Raw genomic sequence first — 20,941 nt, forward strand, 5'->3', positions numbered from 1 at the left:
CTTAAATATGCTAAAGTTTGGAATTACCATTAATAACTTATAAGAATAACATATACAGTGCAGATTGAAATGGTTTAAATTAGACAACAAAAATAAAAGTGTATTCATAATTTAAACTATTTTGGGAACAACATGAAATTATGACATGGTAAAAAAGTTGGCAACTGTTATTAAATAATAAACTGTACTTACTCATCAGTTTGAAACCTTTAGAATATTAGCTTCATAACAACCATTTTATATACGTGTCTGCAACAAAATTGCTTTTATGATAACAAAAACAGCGATTCCAAACTTCTGAACAGTAGTGTATGAGACATATTATTATTATTATTATTATATATAGATTAGATACTTGCGTATATATAATTGGGATGGCATTTTTATTACATGGCATATAATGTCATTACAATGAACTGTATTATTATTATTTTATTATTATTATTATTATTATTATTATTATTATTACATATAGATACTTAAAATATATATGTGACACGTATGGGCCGTTCTGCTATAGTATAAAAACGTGTGTGTGTGAGATCTGATAGAGACTTGGTCTGATAAACTGCTGGCTGTTCTGCTATAGTATAAAAACGTGTGTGTGTGAGATCTGATAGAGACTTGGTCTGATAAACTGCTGGCTCTCTCATGCAGGGCAGCACTTCTACCTCAGCAGTAGGAGAATGGGGGGGTTAATCAAGTCACAATATACATTACTTCCTCTCTCAGTTGCACAATCGCATGAGCTCTACGGGGGACTCGATTGGCTAACAGATTAAAGATGCAGGAATCCTATTGATTTTGTGGCTCTGAATGTACAATTTGATTGGCTCATAGCCCCAGGGAGTGAATTCCTATTGGCTGACTGTGGCACAATACCACAATACCATTGAAAGATGAGGGACACACCAGTTTTAGAATCACAGTCCACAAATCTGACCAATTTTGCTTCAGATACATGTATAAAATGCATCTTCACAAGCTTCAAATAATTTGCTGTTTTTCCATAAACGTTGAGAAAGTGGTGTAACACAGAATAAAGCTATAATAAAATAAACATCCAGAATGCCTCAAATCTGGCAGATAACTTGTCAAAAATTGTAGTGTAAATAGATCAGTACTGCATATTATTCCTGATTTCATAACTTTCCCCAGGGTTTCAGAAAGTTAAAATATTGAATCAAACATGAAAAAACAACTTCTTCAATTTAGTAAACATTATAATTGAATACAATTCAATAATTAATATACTGAGCAACTCCAGATAACTGGACTTTACTCCCTGAAGGATTAAATAAGCTTAAATGGCATGAGACCTTCCTCTGTGGCCAAGGGAGGAGTACGTACCACAAAAGAGTAAGTCTGGGAGGACTGAGTACGATATTCTGCACTGCAGTCGCTGATACACAGCTCCACAGGACCACCTGGAGGACTGGCCATCAGAGACTCCTCCATGTCACACACGATCCTGAGAGACATCAGCACACAACACGCTTTATTCACAGAACATATAATTATACATTTTTTAAATAAATCCTACAGATATTTTGGGGTGGATTCAGACTTCAGTACAGAAGTTGAGTTCATTTGAAAGCACTACATACTTATGAATGCTGTCTAAGGGGATAATAATTACTTTGTGTTCTATGGTGCCATGTATTTCTTGTTTTAATGTATTTTATATATTGAGCGATTTTTCATGTTGATTTATCTGCACTGGAACATATTCATCTTAGTATTAAAGATGTGGAACTGACGTATCTTGATTTAAAATGCAACGTAACTGGAACAAAATGTATATTCTTGCATCTCACCTCTCAGCGCTGATGTATTCCTGAGCGACTGGATTACAGCGCACTCCGGCCACTCGCACGTGAGTGATCTCTTTCACCTGCAGCCCCAAATTCTCCCCCTCAATCGTCACCCGTGTACCCCCCTCTTTAGGACCCGTCAGGGGGTGGATCTACAGAGACACACTCACATCGTTAGGTTCATAAACAGCCATAACAACTCATTTATGAGTTATGGAACACAGATTACATTCTATATTCAGGACAGGAATACTGTATGTGTAAGAAAAACATCTGTAAACGTTTTTACCCATCAATTAGACCAGTGCTGCCCAAAATGTAGCCCATCAGAAAGTTACCCTAACACCCCCCCACCAATGAGAGCAAACATATTTTTATACAATATATAACTTCTTACATACTTATTGTCTGTTTTTTGTCCAAAATGTAGTGAAATGTAAGAAAATACATTTTCAAACATACCTACTTTCTGTACATTTGTACTTTGCTTTGTCTTTTTGGCCCACTGCCCACCACAAACACTGAACTTGTGCCCCCCAAGACAAAGGCTACGTTCACTTTCCAGGTTGAAGTGGCACAAATCAGATTTTTTGCCCTAATGTGACTCAGATCTGATTTTTTCAGGGCTGTGTAGACACACAAATCTGATCTTTTCAAATCTGACCCAGATCGGATATGTGTCCGATTCATGGCTATGCAACCTTAATGTTTACGCTCAGATCGGAATTCATGTGCTTTTTTCCCCACCGCACGTACGCCGTCATTCAGCATTACCATGGCAGCAGCGGCGAACAGACGTTAAAGCCTGTAAACGGTGGAAAAGCAACACATCTCACCTTTTCCTCCTTTGTCTCGCTCTAATAATGAAGCTGAGAGCTGATCAGAGTTAATGATCTTCACAGTGAAGCTCGTTCTGCTCGTTAGTCTGTGATGCACGCGATTCATTCACGTGACATTACTGAGTAGGATGTGCACATGCGGGTCATTTCAGCACACCGGTTCATTCACATTGACAAGACTTTTATCACTTACCTAAATGAGTGTAAACCATTGTGTCAGAGAGATCGGATTTGAGCAAAAAAACAGATTTGAGCAACGAGCCACACCACTACCATGTGAGTGAAACTGCAGTGCAGAAAAAAAATCCACTGCTCAAATGATATCTGGCCTGCAGTGGTCCTATTGTGGTCCCTTTTCACTGAGCAACAAATTATACAACAACAGAAAATAGTAAACCTACAAAGTGGTACGCGTTTCCAATAAAATGGCCAATGAATGCAGGTACAACATAGGTGGACCTAAGAAACTGGCAATGCTTATAAAAAAGTGTGTTTATGTGTGTGTTTGTGGGTGTGTGTTACCTTGGCAATGCGGGGATGGCTGCAGCGTACGCTGCGGCGGCCCTGGTGCATCCAGTTGTGTTCGGGCGAAGGACAGTGCTGCTTCAGGAGACACTTCTTATCAGCCAGACACCAGCCACACTCAAACATGCTGTCAGCCTTCAGACACAGGCCACAACTGTCCCTCTGAGCTTCACACTTATACAGGAGAGCTGTGGAGGAGCACAGAAAGGGAGAGAGAGAGAGAAAGAGAGAGGAATAAAGTGTTATAGTCAGCTGGCAGGTTGGAGGGCAGCAGTAGGAGTGAAGCCAGAAGCGTGTAGCAGCAGGTCGATAATTGAACTGTAAGGGTGAAAGCAGTGAAGGCAAAGCCCACGCCTGCATTTACTCTGCTCAGAGCTCACATCTCTGCTTCTCCCACACACACATGCACACACACACAGACACACACACTTGTTTTCATACCTTGTCAGGACATTGGGTCATGCATATGTCCCAATATATCATATATACTGAAGTACTTAGTAAGTATAACATACCATATGTAAGACAAGTATTGATTCTATGTGTTTATTTAACCTCTCCTTGAGGCAGCCCAGTATAAAATGCTATTTATCATCCAATACCTAGTTTGGCTAATCAGTGCTTCAATATATTAAATCAGTATTTCAAATATAAATGGTATTCTTAGGTGCCTAATACTTTTACATGGTACTATAAGTACATATAAGCAACAACATGTCCCATTACAAAATGAAGCATGTATTATTAACAGAGGTTATCCTGCAAAGTTAGAACACTGTTGTCCTGAAAATGTATGAAAACACACACACGTGTATGCGTCCTCAGGGTACTCCCACTAAAGCGGTTGTGGTAAGAGAGCAAAAGGAGGTTGAGTTGGTCAGTATTGATCATCTGCTGGACACACGACTCCCCGCTCAACTACACAGACAAGGGTCAATCATTTCCATCAGCACTCACATCAGCAGGCCAGCGTGGGCACAATTCAACTCGACACTTTATTCTCTCTCCACTATTTACCACACTGTGTTTTTTCCTCACACCTACATTTTTGGCATTTAGTAAACACTCACATCCAGAGACACGTATGAGAGTGTTTTGATGTCTATTTGCTCAGTGTAAGATCTAAAGCTTAGCATAAGCTAAGGTCAAGTCACTGCCAGAAACAGGAGTAATACTGAAATATCAGTACAGAAACCTTTATTTCAATACCAATTACTGAATGATACTTTTTTGATACCCTCTTGTTAATTACAAACCAAAAAGTGGGTGTGGCATAAACTAGAGGTGCTGGAAGTGGGTATGGTTACTGACCGCAGTGGACTGCAGATTAGTAAGGAAGCACTGATGTTAAAACATACATAAAGAATGCAATTCAGACAGCCAGTCAGCAGTCTAGATTTTGTACAAGCGTGCTTATTGGCTCACAGATGCCAAAATCTACACAAACAAACTAGTTAGGTATTGAAATTTGGTATTAAATGATACAGAATTTTTCAATATAATAATAGTATTAATATGAATGTGGTCAATATCATAAAGGTACTCGTCTTTATTAACCAACCCTTATTCCAATGTTACACACTGGTATTGCAATATATCACTGCTGTCAGAACCAAACCTTGTATCTCCATTTTTGTCATTTTTCAGTTTTTTTACATAATTTGAAAATGGCTGTAGGCTTTTTCATTGTGTGTAAATTTTATTATAAATGGACCGAAAGAAGTGACCCACAATGACTTTAAAAAACTCTGGTTTCATTGACTTACATTAAAAGTAAAGTATGTTTTTTTCTTCTCCTGTAAAGTTACCATTTTTGAGATACGAGGTTTTGTTCCAACAGCAGCGATATTAAAATGCATTGGTGAATTGATGATTTAACATAGTTAAAGATTTGCCTGCATTACCAAAATAATTGCCCTGGATTGTTGGATAACATGAGTAACTTAATTTATTAAAGCACCTACAGAAACCCATGTGGAACTGTGATTGGTTTGGGGGCTCATTTGGCTGTCGCAGTATCAGTACCGCAAAGGCCAACATCATACACTGCGCAGCCCTAATATGTATAAATATATACATATATATTTTTTTAAGAGCGTTCTTCGTTCTCACTTTCCTCTGCACTCTGCCACCCCAGTCACTCACCCACTATTTCTATCCTCTTCTATCTTTCTCACTTTCCCTGTAGTTCCAGATGATGAAAAAATGCATCAGCACGTCCGCCATGTCTCTCTCTCTTACTCTCTTTCGCCTTCTTTCTCTCTCTCCTCTAAACCCACAAAAGATCAAAAGCAACTGAAAAGCTGTCTGTCCTAATTTTCCACCATACTATGAAATATAATTAGACAACAGTACAGCTTGGATAAAGGAGGGCACATACTGTCCCATCCTCAGAGATAAAATAAAGCTTTAAAACACAAAAATAGACACCAAGCACCAAGCTATCAATAAAATATGCCATGCTGGACAAGAGGATGCCTAAGTCACTATATATGACTGAAAAGATGGAGAAATCCTATATGCATTAAAGATGTATTGAGATCCACTCAAACACAGCAAGTCTCTCCACTGAAGCAGACTGGGCCGCTGAATAAACTATGACTATGGATGGAGAACAGTGGACCTCTTTCTGAGGTGTCTGCCCTGTTAGCTATACAATCAGTAGCTTCATCCTACTGTCTGACCACTAGGGGGCTTAACACTGTCACACTACAGCTTGTGGTTGTACCATATAGTTCAGTTAGGAACTGTCTAAACACAACAGCACATTTTCTCTGAGTTTATTAACAGAAAACACTGTACATGTTTTGCTACTCTAACACTCTTAATTGAACACATCTAGGCCTTAATAACACAAACCTTAACCTACTTCAATCCCAGGCTTACTTATGAAAGTTATAAAAGTGTCTAATAAAAGTTTGGACCTGTAGACAAGTCCTGGGCATGTAAATGTTAAAAGCGTACATAGTGGCAATAGTATCTAGAGCATTTCTTCAAAAAAGAGACAAAAAATTTCAAAATAAATGTGATTATGTAAATAAAATGTTTTTGATGGTTCTACCCTATCATAGTCATGTGTAGAGTAATTGTACTTGCACCAGGTCACAACCCCAAAGGCTGGTGAAGCAGCCAAAGCATTACAGGGATAAACAAGCTTAGTTGAGACTTATTAAAAAGAGCTCTATGCTGTGTTGTGAGATTCCAGCAGTGGAACCAGGACTGCAAGATATGCATAAAATAGTAGTATTGCTAGTATCATATTGTTACATACTGTCTTTGCAATGTGTCTTTTAATATACTGAAAATGCACAGGTGAATCAATTATGTGACACGGTTAAAGTCTGGCCTGCATCATTTTAATCACAATCTTTGTTGAATTACACAAATACATTCACAGCAAACAGCAAAAACAGTGCCTTGAAAAGTGGTTACAGAACTCATTTTAATACTGCAACCATCTGCGATATCAATATTGCAAAGGCCAGGGTGTCTTACTAAATGGGCCCAGGGGCCTCTGATGGATTACTAGCCAGGCCTAGGGGCCTCTGATGGTCAGGCACCTTTATAGGTAACAAATGACAAAATAAATTAAATAAATTAAGAAATGCCTGTTTTAAGTCTCGCTTACTGTTTTCAATTATTATTAGCTCATGTGACTTTGTTGCTGTCATTCAAATTCAAATGGGACGTTAGTGTTTACCATTCCATAATGCTTCTGTATTTGCATTACAGCTCAGAAAAAAATATTCAAATGTGATTAAAAAATCTTTAAATTCTACAAAAAAATGTTATAATGTGGATATAGGATTATAGGCACATTAAATTCTTCATGAATCACTGTTGTTTAAAAGTGTATGTAAACATGAGGGTGAAATATTGTTTAATCTCACATTTCAGATGTTTATTTTTATTTATTTATGATGGAAGCAGTGGGCCACTAAGGATTCTTGTGCACAAAAGGTGTTGCAGGACCATGATCCATCCCTGACAAAGGTCAATATCATGCTAACAATTAACAAATGTTATATTGCTACATCATGCTGTCTCAAGGCCTGTGTTAGTCCCCTGGCCTGCTAGTCGTTCCTGCTCGGTCCTGTGAAACATTGCTGTTAGTTTAAGAAAACAGTGGAACTTACCTCTCATAGTAGGAGGTTTATCGATGGGAAAATCTCCGTCCCAGACAATAGAGAAATCCACAGGCAGATCCCCCATCTCATTCCCCTCGTACCAGTACTGCAAAGAAAGAACAGAAAAAATAATTCGCAGTCTTCTGACATAAATGCACCCTGTTCTCACTTGTGAACCGTGACCATTAGTGCTAGGCTTTCAGTTTGAGCCATAAATGTCAAAACTCAGTCAAAAACTTGTACAATACATTTCACGTTTTCATATGTTTGTAACAGACATTAACATATATGACCATTCTACCGAATTAGTTCAAACTGTGGTCAGTAACAAAAACAGGCTCTATCCACCCGTTTCCTAATGAGAACAACTATTAGAACAAAGTCAAATTGACCAAAGGGAGGCGCTCATGGGAATAATTTGTATACTTCCCACATGACCTGCTTGAGGGTTTTGGCTTTGTATGTCAAGGTCCACTTCTATCCAATCTCTCAGAGCATAAGTCCAGATCTAGGTTACCTTTTATTGATTTATTGGTTTTCATTAGGATAAACAAAAACTGACACAAGTTCAAGCAAAAATTTGCTTAAAGCAAAAAACTGACTCTAGTTCAGCACTTCTCATCGTGTACAGTGTGTAATGGAGGAGTATGTTGGTGTTTTAGGAGAGTGAACAGGCCTTTTTCTCAGCACAACACTGGAATTGATCTAAGAACAGAGCAGGACTTTTTACTGTCTACATTTTAATAAGCAACAACTGTGACAGCACTTAGCTGACCAAACCTGGCGAGAATGTCGCTGAACATCACCATCAATCGCAGCCTTTGCAAAAACCGTGGAGGGCGTAGAAAACAAGTGTGAGTGAACCAGAAGGAGGTCCTGGAATGAGCATTAAAAAAAAAAAACCTGTGCTAGAAGCTTCATGGTCTATGGATAAATGCTGGTATCATAGCGTCTGACCGGTGGGCTAAGAGCCCCAATAGTGAAGCCACACTACTTTAATTTCTATTTATGGCAAAACCAAAAAGTCCCAAAGCGCTGACAAGAAACCTCCATTCCTTCAGCTGGTCATTAGGGCTGAGTGAAACATCAGCTGCTACAACGCTGTTCATTCAGCCATGCAGCGCAAATCAATCACTACAAGGCAAACACACCGCACCAGGAGCATTTGCTAGCAGCCTGAAAGGCCACGGAGAGCGGGAAACTGTTCTTAGTGTAGGGGTGTGAACTTAAATTTATATCACAATATTTACATCATGATATCTTTCAACCAGGCAATAATGATATATCATGATGAATTTATTAATTAATTAAGAAGAAAATATGGCAAAAAGGTGTGTATACAATACAAATGTTTTAAGCATCTAAGAAAATGAAAACTGAAGCGTTCTTTATCTGCTCAGAAGAACACTAATATTAAAATAAATATAAACAACATTACAATAACTCCTCACGGCAGCCCAGTATTTGTATTATTATCCAACACTTGATTTGGCTAAAAAGGGTATCTGTGCACTACATGGACAAAAGGACTGGACACACCTCTTAATCACTGAATTCAGGTGTTTCTTTCAGTTCCATTGCCACAGGTATATAAAATCAAGCACCTAGCCATGCAGTCTGCCTTTACAAACATTTATAAAAGAATGAGTCGTTCTAAAGAGCTGTTAATTCCAGTGTGGTGCTGTAATAGCATGCCATCATTGCAAGTCAGTTTGCGATATTTTGTCCCTCCTAGATTTTCCACGATCAACTATGAGTGCCATTACTGAAATGTTGAAGTGTTTAGGAACTGCAGCAACTCAGCCACGAAGTGTCAGACCACGTAAAGTTACAGAGCGGGTCATCGTGTGCTGAGACGCATAGTGTATAAAAGCCACCAACGCTCTGCTGACTCAATAACTGCAAAGTTCCAAACCTCATCTTGCATCAACATCAGCACAAAAACTGTGCGCCGCGAGCTTCATGGCAGGGTTTTCATGGCTGAGCAGCTGCATGCAAGCCTTACATTGTCAAGCACAATGCCAAGCGTCAGATGGAGTGGTGTAAATCACGCTATGGGGATGCTTTTCAGGGGTTGGTCTAGACACCTTAGTTCCAGTGAAGGGAAATATTTATGCTTTAGCAGACCAAGACATTTTGGACAATCCTATGCTTCCAACTTTGTGGGAACAGTTTGGGGAAGAACCTTTTCTGTTCCAGCATGACTGAGCCCCAGTGCACAAAGCCAGGTCCATAAAGTCATGGCTGGGTGAGTTTGGTGTGGAAGAACTTGACTGGCCCACACAGAGCCCTGACCTCAACCCCATCACACACCTCTGAACGGAGAACGGAGATTATGAGCCAAGCCCTCTCGTCCAACATCAGTGTCTGACCTCACAAATGCTCTTCTGGATGAATGGGCAAAAATTCCCACAGATACCCTCCAAAATCTTGTAGAAAGCTTCCCAGAAGAGTGGAAGCTGTTACAGCTGCAAAGGGGGGCCAACTCCATATTAATAATAAATGATCCTGTTGATGTAATGCATAGGTGTCCCGATACTTTTGTCCATATAGTGTATATCTACACACACACACATTGGCAATTTATTGTATTCCAGAAGAACAGAATGTTTAGGTGACACCTGGGTGCCATGCTAATCAGTTTAAACTGCATGTATATATAGAAATAAATGCTGTATTTCTCCACAGTGCTGATCCAGGCAGATCTAGTCTCAATTTATACATTTTAGAAATGTTTATGTATCAGCACCAGCAGATTCACACTGTAAAAACGGTCTGTCGGTTCAACCTACAAAAAATTACTTCATGTAGTAACAAATAAATTAACCAGTTTTATTCACCCTAGAGACTTTGAATGGACCATTGTTTCAGTCAAAGTATCTTTTTATCTGAACAAAACTAGATTTTTCTCTGTCCTGGCACCCTGTTGGTGGAACAAACTCTCACTGGCTGTCTGAACAGCAGACGCTCTCATGGTCTTCAAATGCAGACTGAAGACACATCTCTTTATACAGCAGTGAGCACTAATTTTGTGCACTAATTTAAGTACTTATTGAAATATATTGTACTGCACTTATTGATATGTATTGTATTGCTCTGTGTTTAATTCTGTTCCTTTTTCTCCAGGTATCAACTCTTTTTGTTTCTAGCAATATCTGAGCCCAGGAGTAACTTTAGTAGCAAAGATACTTTCTCCGACCAGACAACAAAGCACTTTTGTAAGTCGCTCTGGATAAGAGCGTCTGCTACATGGTGTAAATGTAATGTAGTTCAACTAAAACCATTTTTTACAGTGTGTGCATGAAAAATATTGAATATTGGCATCGCCGCTCCTCCCATCCGTAAACTTTTAGATACACTGTCACTGGGGTGGTCCCCTTAAGAGTCCGTCTTCAGTGCCTTAATATAGGGAACACTGTATTTGTGCAATATTAGCTGTGTTGACTCTAATAACCCTATCCAGATTCGAGGCTTTTAAGAAAAGGTACAAATATGCATCGTTTCCTTAGGAAACACCCCTGTTTTACCTTTAAGTGTACATTACATTGTTTGTAACCTTTTTCTGACAGTGTATCTCAGCAGTGCGTATGAGTCTTCCCTCAGCTGCTCTTAGGCATATCTGAGAGGAAGTGGAGCGCACTAGGCTGCGCTGAGGGTGACGAAAGGCCAAAGTAAAACTCACTCAACCTGTTGACACCAGGCTCCAAGCAGCCGCAGGCATCTATAGGACCCAGCTGCCCAGCGTCTTCCATCGTAATTGGGGTCAATTATGGATGCCCTGTGTAGTGCTGCAGGTTAGGGAGGTCGCCGCCTGAACATCATTAGCTTACTGCAGAATTTGTTGGGTGATTTTTTTTTGGACTCCAGCAGCGGTATGTGACAGTAAAGTGGAACATCACTAGGTGGGAGGAAATGAGCTTGTAGGCTTCAAAGAAGCATCAACAAATATACCTGAATTTACAAAAATGATGGTTTAAGAAATCCAGGGGGGAAAGAGCTGTCCATTGTGTTGACTGTATTTTGGGTTTAAATCCAGACAACACCACAGGGGAATGAATAGGGAGTGATAACACTGTAAAAAATCCCCAATAAATAAAAATATATATATAAAATAGGTTGTTGTCATACATAAGCTGTGGTGATGAAAGCTGGAGGAACGAGAGACAGTCATACACAATGTATTTTGGGCAGTAATATGATGTATTTTCTTGCCTATTGCCTCCTCTCCAGTGAAAGGCAGGGCAGCTTTGAGGAGATTAGCCGCTGAGTGTAAATGCGCGGAAGCCTTTGTGTTGGCCCATACAATACAGCTTATCTGTGCCAGTAGTGAATTGATTTTCCTCAGGCTTGTCTTCCCACAGTATCGCTGTGCGCTCTGTGAGGAGACAGCCTGGCCTGATTCTGTCAGGAGCCTCATTGGAAATGACTAGTAAACGACAGCAAGGTATTCTTACCTTTAAACCCCCCCTCCACCCCCCCATGAATCCATCAGCAGCCCAAACACACACACTCTCTCACACAGGACACAACACAACAAAACCTCAGACTGGAAACCATCAGCAGGAATGAAAAAGCACCATCTTCACCATTTTGATTTCATTTTCTACACCATGTTGGGTTTATTACAATCCTATTTGCCTGCTAGAAGCCAGCAAGCACGGCGTACGGAAAGAGCCGGCTGAGTTTTTTAAAAAGCCTACTCTTAATAAATGATGTGCTCAACAATCTACTTATTGCAGCAAAGTTAATACAGCAGCGCTGTTTACGGCATGGGGGGGAAATGATGAATAACTGTGCCGAGATATTGACTCGCTAGAAAAAAAAATTCTGCAACTTAAAAAAAAAACCCCCACCAATCTTCTTTTCTAAATTAAGTGATTGCAATTAATTCCAATAATGGAACTAGACTTTTTAGCATTAAGTAGGATTTTATTCTAGCAAAGATGTTTACTAAGGTTTCGATAGCGCCTGCCCACAGCGCTTTTTGGCTCTGATTTGACTTGTCAATGCTGACTCCCTTAAGTGACAGAATGAAAATCAATGTAACTTAATGATGGAGGTTTTCCTGTACATTTAATTAGGTTACCAAATTAGTCCAGACTCAGCAGAAAGACACAACACTGCGGATGACGTATGGGAATTTGCCCGCTGTGCGCATTACTTAATGCTAACCTAATTACTGAATCATAGGTATCTTGTTACCAGGCTTCTAGCAGCAATAACAGAATATAATTTGCTCCCCCATATGTTGCGTCATTTCTTTAATTACCACGTTTAGGGGATGGGAATTCTGGGATATGATAACTGATATGGATGCAACCGAAGACTGAATCTGTCCCTGCCAAACCAACTATGATGGGATTTGGTTTGGTTCATTTCCAGAGAGGAATAAGGAATGATATCATGGCACAGTCTTCAGAAGATGGTAGATAGAAATACTCACTAATAATGATGGGCAGAAGGGAGAAAGAAAGAAAGAAAGAAAGAAAGAAAGAAAGACAAGAATGATATGTCTTCAGAAAACATAAATACTCACTGATGATGGACAAAAGAGAGAAAGGAAAAGAAAGGAAGGAAGAAAGGAAAGAAGGAATGATAGCACAGTCTTAAGAAGATGGAAAGGAAATACTAATAATGATGGGTGGAGGGGAGGGAGAAAGAAAGAAAGAAAGAAAGAAAGAAAGAAAGAAAGAAAGAAAGAAAGAAAAAGAAAGGAAAAGAAAGAAAGAAATGATATCACATCTTCAGAAAATAGATACTCACTGATAATGATGGACAGAAGGGAGAAAGAAAGAAAAAGAAAGGAAGGAATGATGGCATTGTCTTCAGAAGATGCTAAAAAAAGAAAGAAAGAAAAAGAAAGAAAGAAAGAAAAAGAAAGAAAGAAAGAAGGAAAGATAAGATATTATGTCTTCAGAAAATGGTAGATAACTACTCACTGATAATGATGGACAGAAGAAAGAAAGAAAGAAAGAAAAAGAAATACAGCACAGCCAAATGGCAGTGACGCTCACTAAAAACTAAAGAAAGAACGAATAAAAAGAAAGAAATACTGAAAGAAAGAAATAAAGGAAAAAGAAATGGTGAGAGAGAGAGAGAGAGAGAGAGAGAGAGAGAGAGGGAGGGAGAATGGACGGCTGAACTCGTGTCATCATAAATGAGGTAGGTGCTCTGATCCAAGGCTAACCGAGGCATTCTTTCCTCGTGAGGCTGCTGTGATGTCAAACAGAACTTTCTGGAATATCACTTACAGCTTACAGAGCGATTTCTTCATTTACAGATTCGTCTACAGCTGAGCCTCTCAGTGCGGTGGAGCTGCTCCAGGCTCCAGCTTCAGTTAATGTGATGAAGCACATCAGGCGTGGGATTCATACCTACATCGATAATCACATTAGCTGATCAGTTTATTTCCGTAAAGCCCACCTGCTACAACTCTTCCATTTAATGCCGGATATCACTGATCAAATAACTCGTGACCAAGAAACCGAGGAGCGAGATGAAGCTTCCTGCCATGGCGAGGCACCACGGACGCTCGCCGAGGAAGTTTTTCCCTGTGCCTCTTTTACCAGATCACTGCTGGAAACTTAGCAGCCCTAGTTTGGAACGTGCATGTTCGCATGTTAGCATGAAGAACATTAAAGCTAGGAGAGGCCTTTTTGCATGTTCCTCTACGCTGTGCGGTATAAAAACGCTAATGCCTGATTGAGCACTTGATGAGAATAATAGAATAATGAGGGTGAGCTGGTTCAAAAAGCCTGACAAAAATAACATTTAAGTGTTTTTATTCAAAAAGCCTCCGCTACCCTGCACAGAGGATAATGGACTTCTTTGTGAGGGGCTCTCTTCATCAAGAGGCTGGTTTAGAACTTGGGCATTGTGTAAAAAAAGGCCTTAGCGGTACGTTTCCCCGGTAACACGGCCGGTGCCTGTCGCTAAGGGGTCAGCGGCGCTTAGCAACACTTACACTTATGGACTCATTTTGGGTATTTTGTTCACTTCTCATTTCAGGAAGGAAAAAAAAATATATATGTAATGAAAATTCTTTGAATTTTGTCTCGGCTTCCCGAATCGCTCTGGGGCCGCTGCATTTCATCTTCCCCAGAAAATAGAGTAATACACAACAAAAGCAAAAGCTTATGATGTTTCAACTTCAACTAATGCATTTATCATGCATATGATAGAGCGAGTGTATGGGGGAGAGATGCATAAAACTGATATATGTGGGCTACAGCGGCGTAGTGCTGATGTCGGCAAGTGCAGAGACGGATCTGAGAGAAAGAAGCCTGTGTGGGTTTGACTAAGGATTGCAATTCATATTTTTCCTCCTGAGAAATCCACTCAAATCACAAAACAAAATGCTTTTAGATGGAGGGTCTGATATATGAGTCAACATGTATTTAGGAAACAGTGCATATAACAAAAGTGAATATAAAGAAAGATGATAAAAATAATGATTATGAGCAAATTATCCTTTTGAAAAAGCCTTCCTGGCTGAGTCTAAGATAGAAAAATAAATTTGACTATACGAGCCATTCTCGCGTGCTCGAATAGGGGAAAAAAATAAAACCAAAGTGGGCTGAAAACACACCCCTGAGGTACGCCCTCTTACGTTTTGAGTGATTTAAAGTCTAATTATGTCTTTGACTGCTATCTCCTAACGTGTGTAATAAATTAAATCTGTCAAAATCAGCACAATAATCATTAATCCTCTAGTTTCCCTTCAGCGACTTCCACTGTGTCCCATAATTACAAATCTCTGAATCTTCGATTTCTCCAGTGAAAAAAAAATTAAATCAGAATCTAACTCGTACCTCTCACTAGCACATTCAGCGGGTACACTGCAGTCCTTCATTGCCTCGGGGAGGCTGTAGCCGCACAATAGAAGTATTGTGACAAGCTGAAAAGGCAGCTGTCTAAGGGCTGGGACCAAGCAGAGGCGGAAAGCAGCGGAGAAATTAGGGAGAATACAGGACAAGTTAACTTGATTTTTGTCAAAAATAATGGGCAGTTACAGCAGCGTGAGCCAGAGACATGCCCCGAGGGAGTACATTTGCATCAGGGGTAAGAACAGATGAACTGGCTGTAACACAACACCAGCGCCTTGCAGGAGTTTTGGGGCTTCAGCACTTTTAAACGTGCTCTTTTAAAATGACTGAGTGCTACTGAAGCATACGAGTTAGAACAGGTGTGCCAAGTAGCTGCCGCTGTCAGTTAACAATATCATTTGTGACTAATATGGTGCGTAATGCTTCTTTGGTTTTATAGACGTAATTTGGAATAGAGCTTTTTTTTTTTAAGGACTCAGCTTATTAGCTGTGCTACAAGTTGAACTATAAAGTAGAACTTTAAATTACACTTTTCATATTTTTCATTAAGTTATATATATCCATTTTATCTGTTCCAGAAAATTCCATATAATGAATTTTACTTAAATAATCATTTTTAAAGTTTTTTTTTTATTTTTTTTTGTTTACATACAGCTCACTTAACTGCTGATAGCAATGAATATTAATCCTTAAAGGTTTAAGGCAGTTAAAAAACAAAAAGCATGCTGTCATTTTGAATAAATTATTTCTCATGTATATCTCATTAAAATGAGCTGTCAAAAAAACAGATTCCAAGCTTTCAATCCACATCACGTTTGTGTTTCTATGTAGAAGAGGAGATGTTTTTATTATGAATTGAATTTGCTGAAAATTGTTGTTGTGCATACAGTCTTGTTTTGCCACATTTTTGTCTGGTGTTAATATTGATCCAAACTGAAAAATTCAGAAGTGGGGCAACCATCTAGGCTTTGGCTCTATCATCAGGAGATCGCGAGTTCAATCTCAGGTGATGCTACAGCCGTCCGTAGCCAGGAGTCCAAGACAGCCCAGTTGGCCTCGCTCTCTCTGGGTGCGTAGGATGCCCCCCGACACCTTCTCCCCCATCTTTCAGCACGATGCTAGTCAGTGCAGGCGTCTGTTAACTGACGTGACAGATCTGGCAGTTGGCACTTTCGTCCAACGTGTTCGGCTGTCCAATGACATTGCATTAGCGGCGGTTTGAAAAGATGCTGTGGTGCTATCGTGTGATTGGGGGGGGTCCTAACTAGTGGGTGGAATTGGATACAACTAAAATGGGGAGAAAATTGAGGGAAAAAAATGAAGAAAGAAAAATTCAGATGTGCAGATTTCAGAACATAAACTGAACTAGGACTGCAAGCTATCTGTGTGCTCATGAGGTGAAGGCATGAGAAGGTGTAGCGAAAGAGTGGAACAGTCAACAAACTTGAGACAACAGAGAAAATGAAAGTCAAGTGAAGAGACAGCAGTGTTAATAAATAAAGTTATTTCCCACCAAAGCAGTCCACAGGGGTATAATTCTGCTCCAGCTAAAAAACTGAATTTGGGAAACAACAACACTGACTTCAACAGCACATTGCAACCTAATCGAGGCACATTCTGTCTTCTCGCTCTGTCTAGCCACGGTGTCTGCTGTTATTGATTGTTAAAGGAAGTTTCCCAACAACACGCTTTTGGGACACTAATGCACATTTACACCTGTTTTGAAGAGACAGAGAAAAATCCACACAGAACCAGCAACTGCAATTTGTTCAAACTTTAGTAAATCGAGTGGAACACAAGTCATATTTATTGTGAAATCAGCCACCACCCATTTTCTACATGATCCTCTGTTGTTTTGCACAATCCTCCCTCAAATGCATGTGGTATAAAGGAGAAAAGTGCATTCTGAATTTTTTTCATGCACATGTTCCATAAACTGCCTGTGTGAATGCATCCGATTTGCACCTGGAACTAGTGCACCAGGCTTAGTACATCAGGCCCACTATGAAGGCAATCACACAACTGTGTAATTACATTTTAAGTAGCAAAATGAAAGTCCTGACTTATTAGAATTAAACTGGTGCTCTGAGAAGTCCAAGCCTGAAAAAAGTGCAAAAGTGTGGAGCATCTTGTATGAGATGTGTGTAAAGGGAGGGTGAAGCTGATTGATTCTCTGTCGTCCGTCTCGGGACACTCACAATTTCATTAGCATGGACCTCATGGCCTCAAAGTCACCTGGCTGCCCAGCTCAGGAGGAGATGCAGGGCCATTCGCCTTGACGGCCGTATTGATTGATCGCTGTTACCTTGCGTGTGTTGTTCAATGTGTGTGTGTGTGTGTGTGTGTGTGTGTGTGTGTGTGTGTGTGTGTGTGTGAGTGAGTGAGTGAGTGAGTGAGTGTGAGATGGGGAGGCGAAAGAAGATGACGATGACACACACTCCCTCAGGAACAAGTGTAATCTGGGGCATGTCTTTACCAGCGTTAGATTACTATTCAGTTCAGAAGATTCATGAGGAGAGAGAGAGAGAGAGAGAGAGAGAGAGGGTGGGAGAGAGAGACAGAGGGAGAGAAAGAGGGAGAAAAAGATGGAAAGAGAGGAGACAAGGAGAGAGAGTGAGAGAGAGGGAGAGAGACAGAGAGAGAGGGAGGGAGAGGGATAGAGAGAGGGAGGGAGATGGAAAGAGGTGAGAGGGAGAGGGAGAGAGAGAAAGAGGGAGAAGGAGAGAGAGAGATGGAAAGAAGGAGGAAGGGAGAGAAAGGGAGAGACGGAAAGAGAGGAGAGAAGGAGAAAGGGAAGAGGGTGAGACAGGGAGAGTGGGAATGAAAGAGAGGGAGAGGGGAAAGAAAGGGGGAGAGAAAAAGGGAGAAGGAGAGAAGGAGAGAAAGATAAAGTGGAGACGGAGAGAGAGCATAAGAGAGAGGGAGAGGGATTGAGAGAGGGGGAGGGAGAAGGAGAGGGAGAGAAAGATGGAAAAAGAAGAGACAGGGAGAGAGATGAGCAAGAGTGAGACGGGGAGTGAGGGAGAGAGACGGAAAGAGAGGAAAGAGGGAGAGAGAGAACAGAGGGAGACAGAGAGAGAGAGAGAGTCAGAGGGAAAGAGGGGGAGAGAGAGGGGAAGAAAGGGGGCAAGGGAGGAGGGAAGGAGAGTGAGAGAAAGGGTAGAGAGCGAGACAGTGGGAGAGAAAAAAGGACACAATGAGAGAGAGGGAGGGTCTAAAGAAAAAAGGAAGAGAAAGATGAAGAGTGGGACAGAGGGTAGATGGAGGGAAAGAGAGGAAGAGAGAGACTAAAAATATAAGAATCATGTTAAGTAAAAGGACTACATATTACAGGGATGAGAGAGAGAGAGAGAGAGAGACAGAGAGAGTGAGGGAGGGAGGGGGAGAGAGAGAAAGAGCGAGGGAGGGAGAGAGGAAGAGATGATGTGCTCTCTATTTGCTGTGTCACTGGTAATCAGACTATTGATTAATCTAAGCCTTCCTACCCAACACTGAGAGACGGAGAGTGCGGAGGAACAAAGAGATGGAGAGATAGGTAAAGGACGGGGGAGGGGAGGGGAGGAGATGAGAAGATGAAGGGAAGAGAGTGAGTGAGATTGTGGGGGTAGGGGTTCTGCACAGAATGGAGCACAGACAAAAGGCAGTTTCACATGTACGGTCTGTACTGTAAAGGGTTTAACTGATCTGTGTGCTGTTCTTCAGTCATTACTGATAAATCAATGAGGAAATAGATAATAATGTTTACATGCTGAGGCGTCAATACTCTTCTGCAACTGATCAATACTTCCAGTGCTTGCTTTAAGGAGTGGCTGCAGGCTTGCTCCCACTGATGAGCAGCTTAGGCATATAACTTTGCATCCTTCGTAGCCAAAAAAGCAAGGAAAATGATGTTAAAGGGGAACCCCACCAATTTTTGATTTTCGTTTGCATAATTCTATTGAGTAGTAAAATAAGTCATTCAAAGTGGTTTAAACAATATTTCCAGTGCTTGCTTTAAGGAGTGGCTGCAGGCTTGCTCACACTGATGAGCAGCTTGAACACATACTTTATATCAGTGCTTTGTAGCCACAAAAGCAAGAAAAATGATGTTAAAGGGGAACCCCACCAATTTTTCATAATTCTATAAAGTTGTAAAATAAGTAATTCAATTTCACCCACAATGACCAGTGAATCTGAGTTATATATAATGTTGGTAATAGTACAATAAAAGTAGTCCAAAAATTGTGTGTTCTTTTGGTGACTATTCGGCCTTACAACACCCTCCCTCCACCAAGAATGTATTTTCTTTAATGTTTTAGGTCAAAACACTATCTCAAACAACGTCTCAGGCATCAAGCAGCGTATTCATAACCATTTCATGTAATAACTTTCTCTGAAGGAGCTTTTAGAGGTATTAAAAGCTGTGGACGTCTGGTTCCTATCACCACCACTGTGAACAATTTTGACTCGGCAAGTTTCTTTACAACGGTACATTTCACATTAAAATCACTCTGAATGACTTTGATTACATGTTACCTATTTAATTATTTAATTAAAACCTATAAATTTAGAAAACTGAGTGGAAGTCCCCTTTGAGTAATCTCCTATAGACTTGCTTACAGACTTAATTAGACAAACTATCGCTTTAAATGGGACTCTGTGGTATAGTGCTGAAGACAGAGGTATATCAGAGTAGTGATTGAGATGCATAGTGGTGGTGGAGGCGGGGCAGGCGTGGGGGGTTACAGGCACACAGAGAGAGGAGGGGGGAGAGATGAGTGGAAACAGATGGAGGAACACCAGTGGCTCTCCGTGGAGGCATCCTGCACACAAGCCTTCCAGCTATATCGTCCCGGGAAAGGACAACAATTAATCCCGTCTGGAATGTCATCAAGAACGGAGGTTGGATGCCTATGGATGTGATGCTCGTTATTAACCCCTTGAACTTCTTAAATGCCTATTATTCATTTATTTCTGCCTTGTAAATGTTGCTGTGTGATGAATGTGACTGAACAAAGATGGAAATTTGTAGATGTGTATTTCATTTGTTACCTTTTCGACCAAATGCTTGAAAATGCATTAATAGAAACAGATGTCACACTACAATCACCTTTAATTTGTACTCTGATGAAACAATCAATAATAAACATTTCCATAGCGATTTGAATTGAATTCTGAATGTGTGCACACGCTTGCTCAGACTCTCCCAGTGCATCCAACAATAAAGGCAGCATGGAGCTTTTTTTATACAGTGACAGAAAACACAGTAGCACAGAAAACTCCAATTCCACATGCTGATCCAATTTACAGACCAACATGGACATGCATGCACACAGTCTGACCACTCTTGGGCCAGATTTTGATCAACAACATTATAGTCATATAGGATTAACGTTAATGCTTATTAATCAGTAACTACTATGACATATTCAGTATCTATTATGTAATATTCAGTATTTAGTATGAATTATTCAGTATCTACTATGTAATATTCAGTAACTAATATGAATTTAATGGTTCAATAATTACTACGAATTACTCATTATCTACTGTCAATCATTCTGTAACTACTATGAATTATTCAGAAACTATTATTATTATTAATTATTCAATAATTATTCAGCAACTACTATGATTTTTTTTTTTTTTAAGTATTTACTATAAATTATTCAGTAACTATGGTTACTGAACGTATGGTAATGCAGTTATGAGAGCGAGGAAGGGAAATCTGGACTTAAAAGGGTTAAACTGCTATGGAACATCAATTGTCCTGTCGAATGACATAGGTAGGGTTGGTGACCTTTGACCTCTGCATGTCAAAAGGTCAGAAA

At 40.1% G+C, this 20,941-nt stretch overlaps 1 protein-coding gene across 2 annotated transcripts in view; it reads right to left on the bottom strand.

Annotated features, from left to right (window-relative positions):
• LOC118813873 (plexin A3) overlaps positions 1–20,941 on the bottom strand; it is a 202,174-nt gene that overhangs the window by 12,145 nt on the left and 169,088 nt on the right. For both annotated transcript variants that reach the window (XM_036579464.1, XM_036579465.1), the window contains exons 11-14: positions 7,315–7,411; positions 3,176–3,366; positions 1,818–1,966; positions 1,351–1,471 (exon numbers count right to left, since the gene is read on the bottom strand). In XM_036579464.1, the coding sequence (XP_036435357.1) occupies positions 1,351–1,471; positions 1,818–1,966; positions 3,176–3,366; positions 7,315–7,411 (558 nt within the window). The remainder of the gene's footprint in view (positions 1–1,350; positions 1,472–1,817; positions 1,967–3,175; positions 3,367–7,314; positions 7,412–20,941) is intronic.

Source organism: Colossoma macropomum, unplaced genomic scaffold, assembly GCF_904425465.1.
Source record: "Colossoma macropomum unplaced genomic scaffold, Colossoma_macropomum, whole genome shotgun sequence".
Taxonomy (NCBI): domain Eukaryota; kingdom Metazoa; phylum Chordata; class Actinopteri; order Characiformes; family Serrasalmidae; genus Colossoma; species Colossoma macropomum.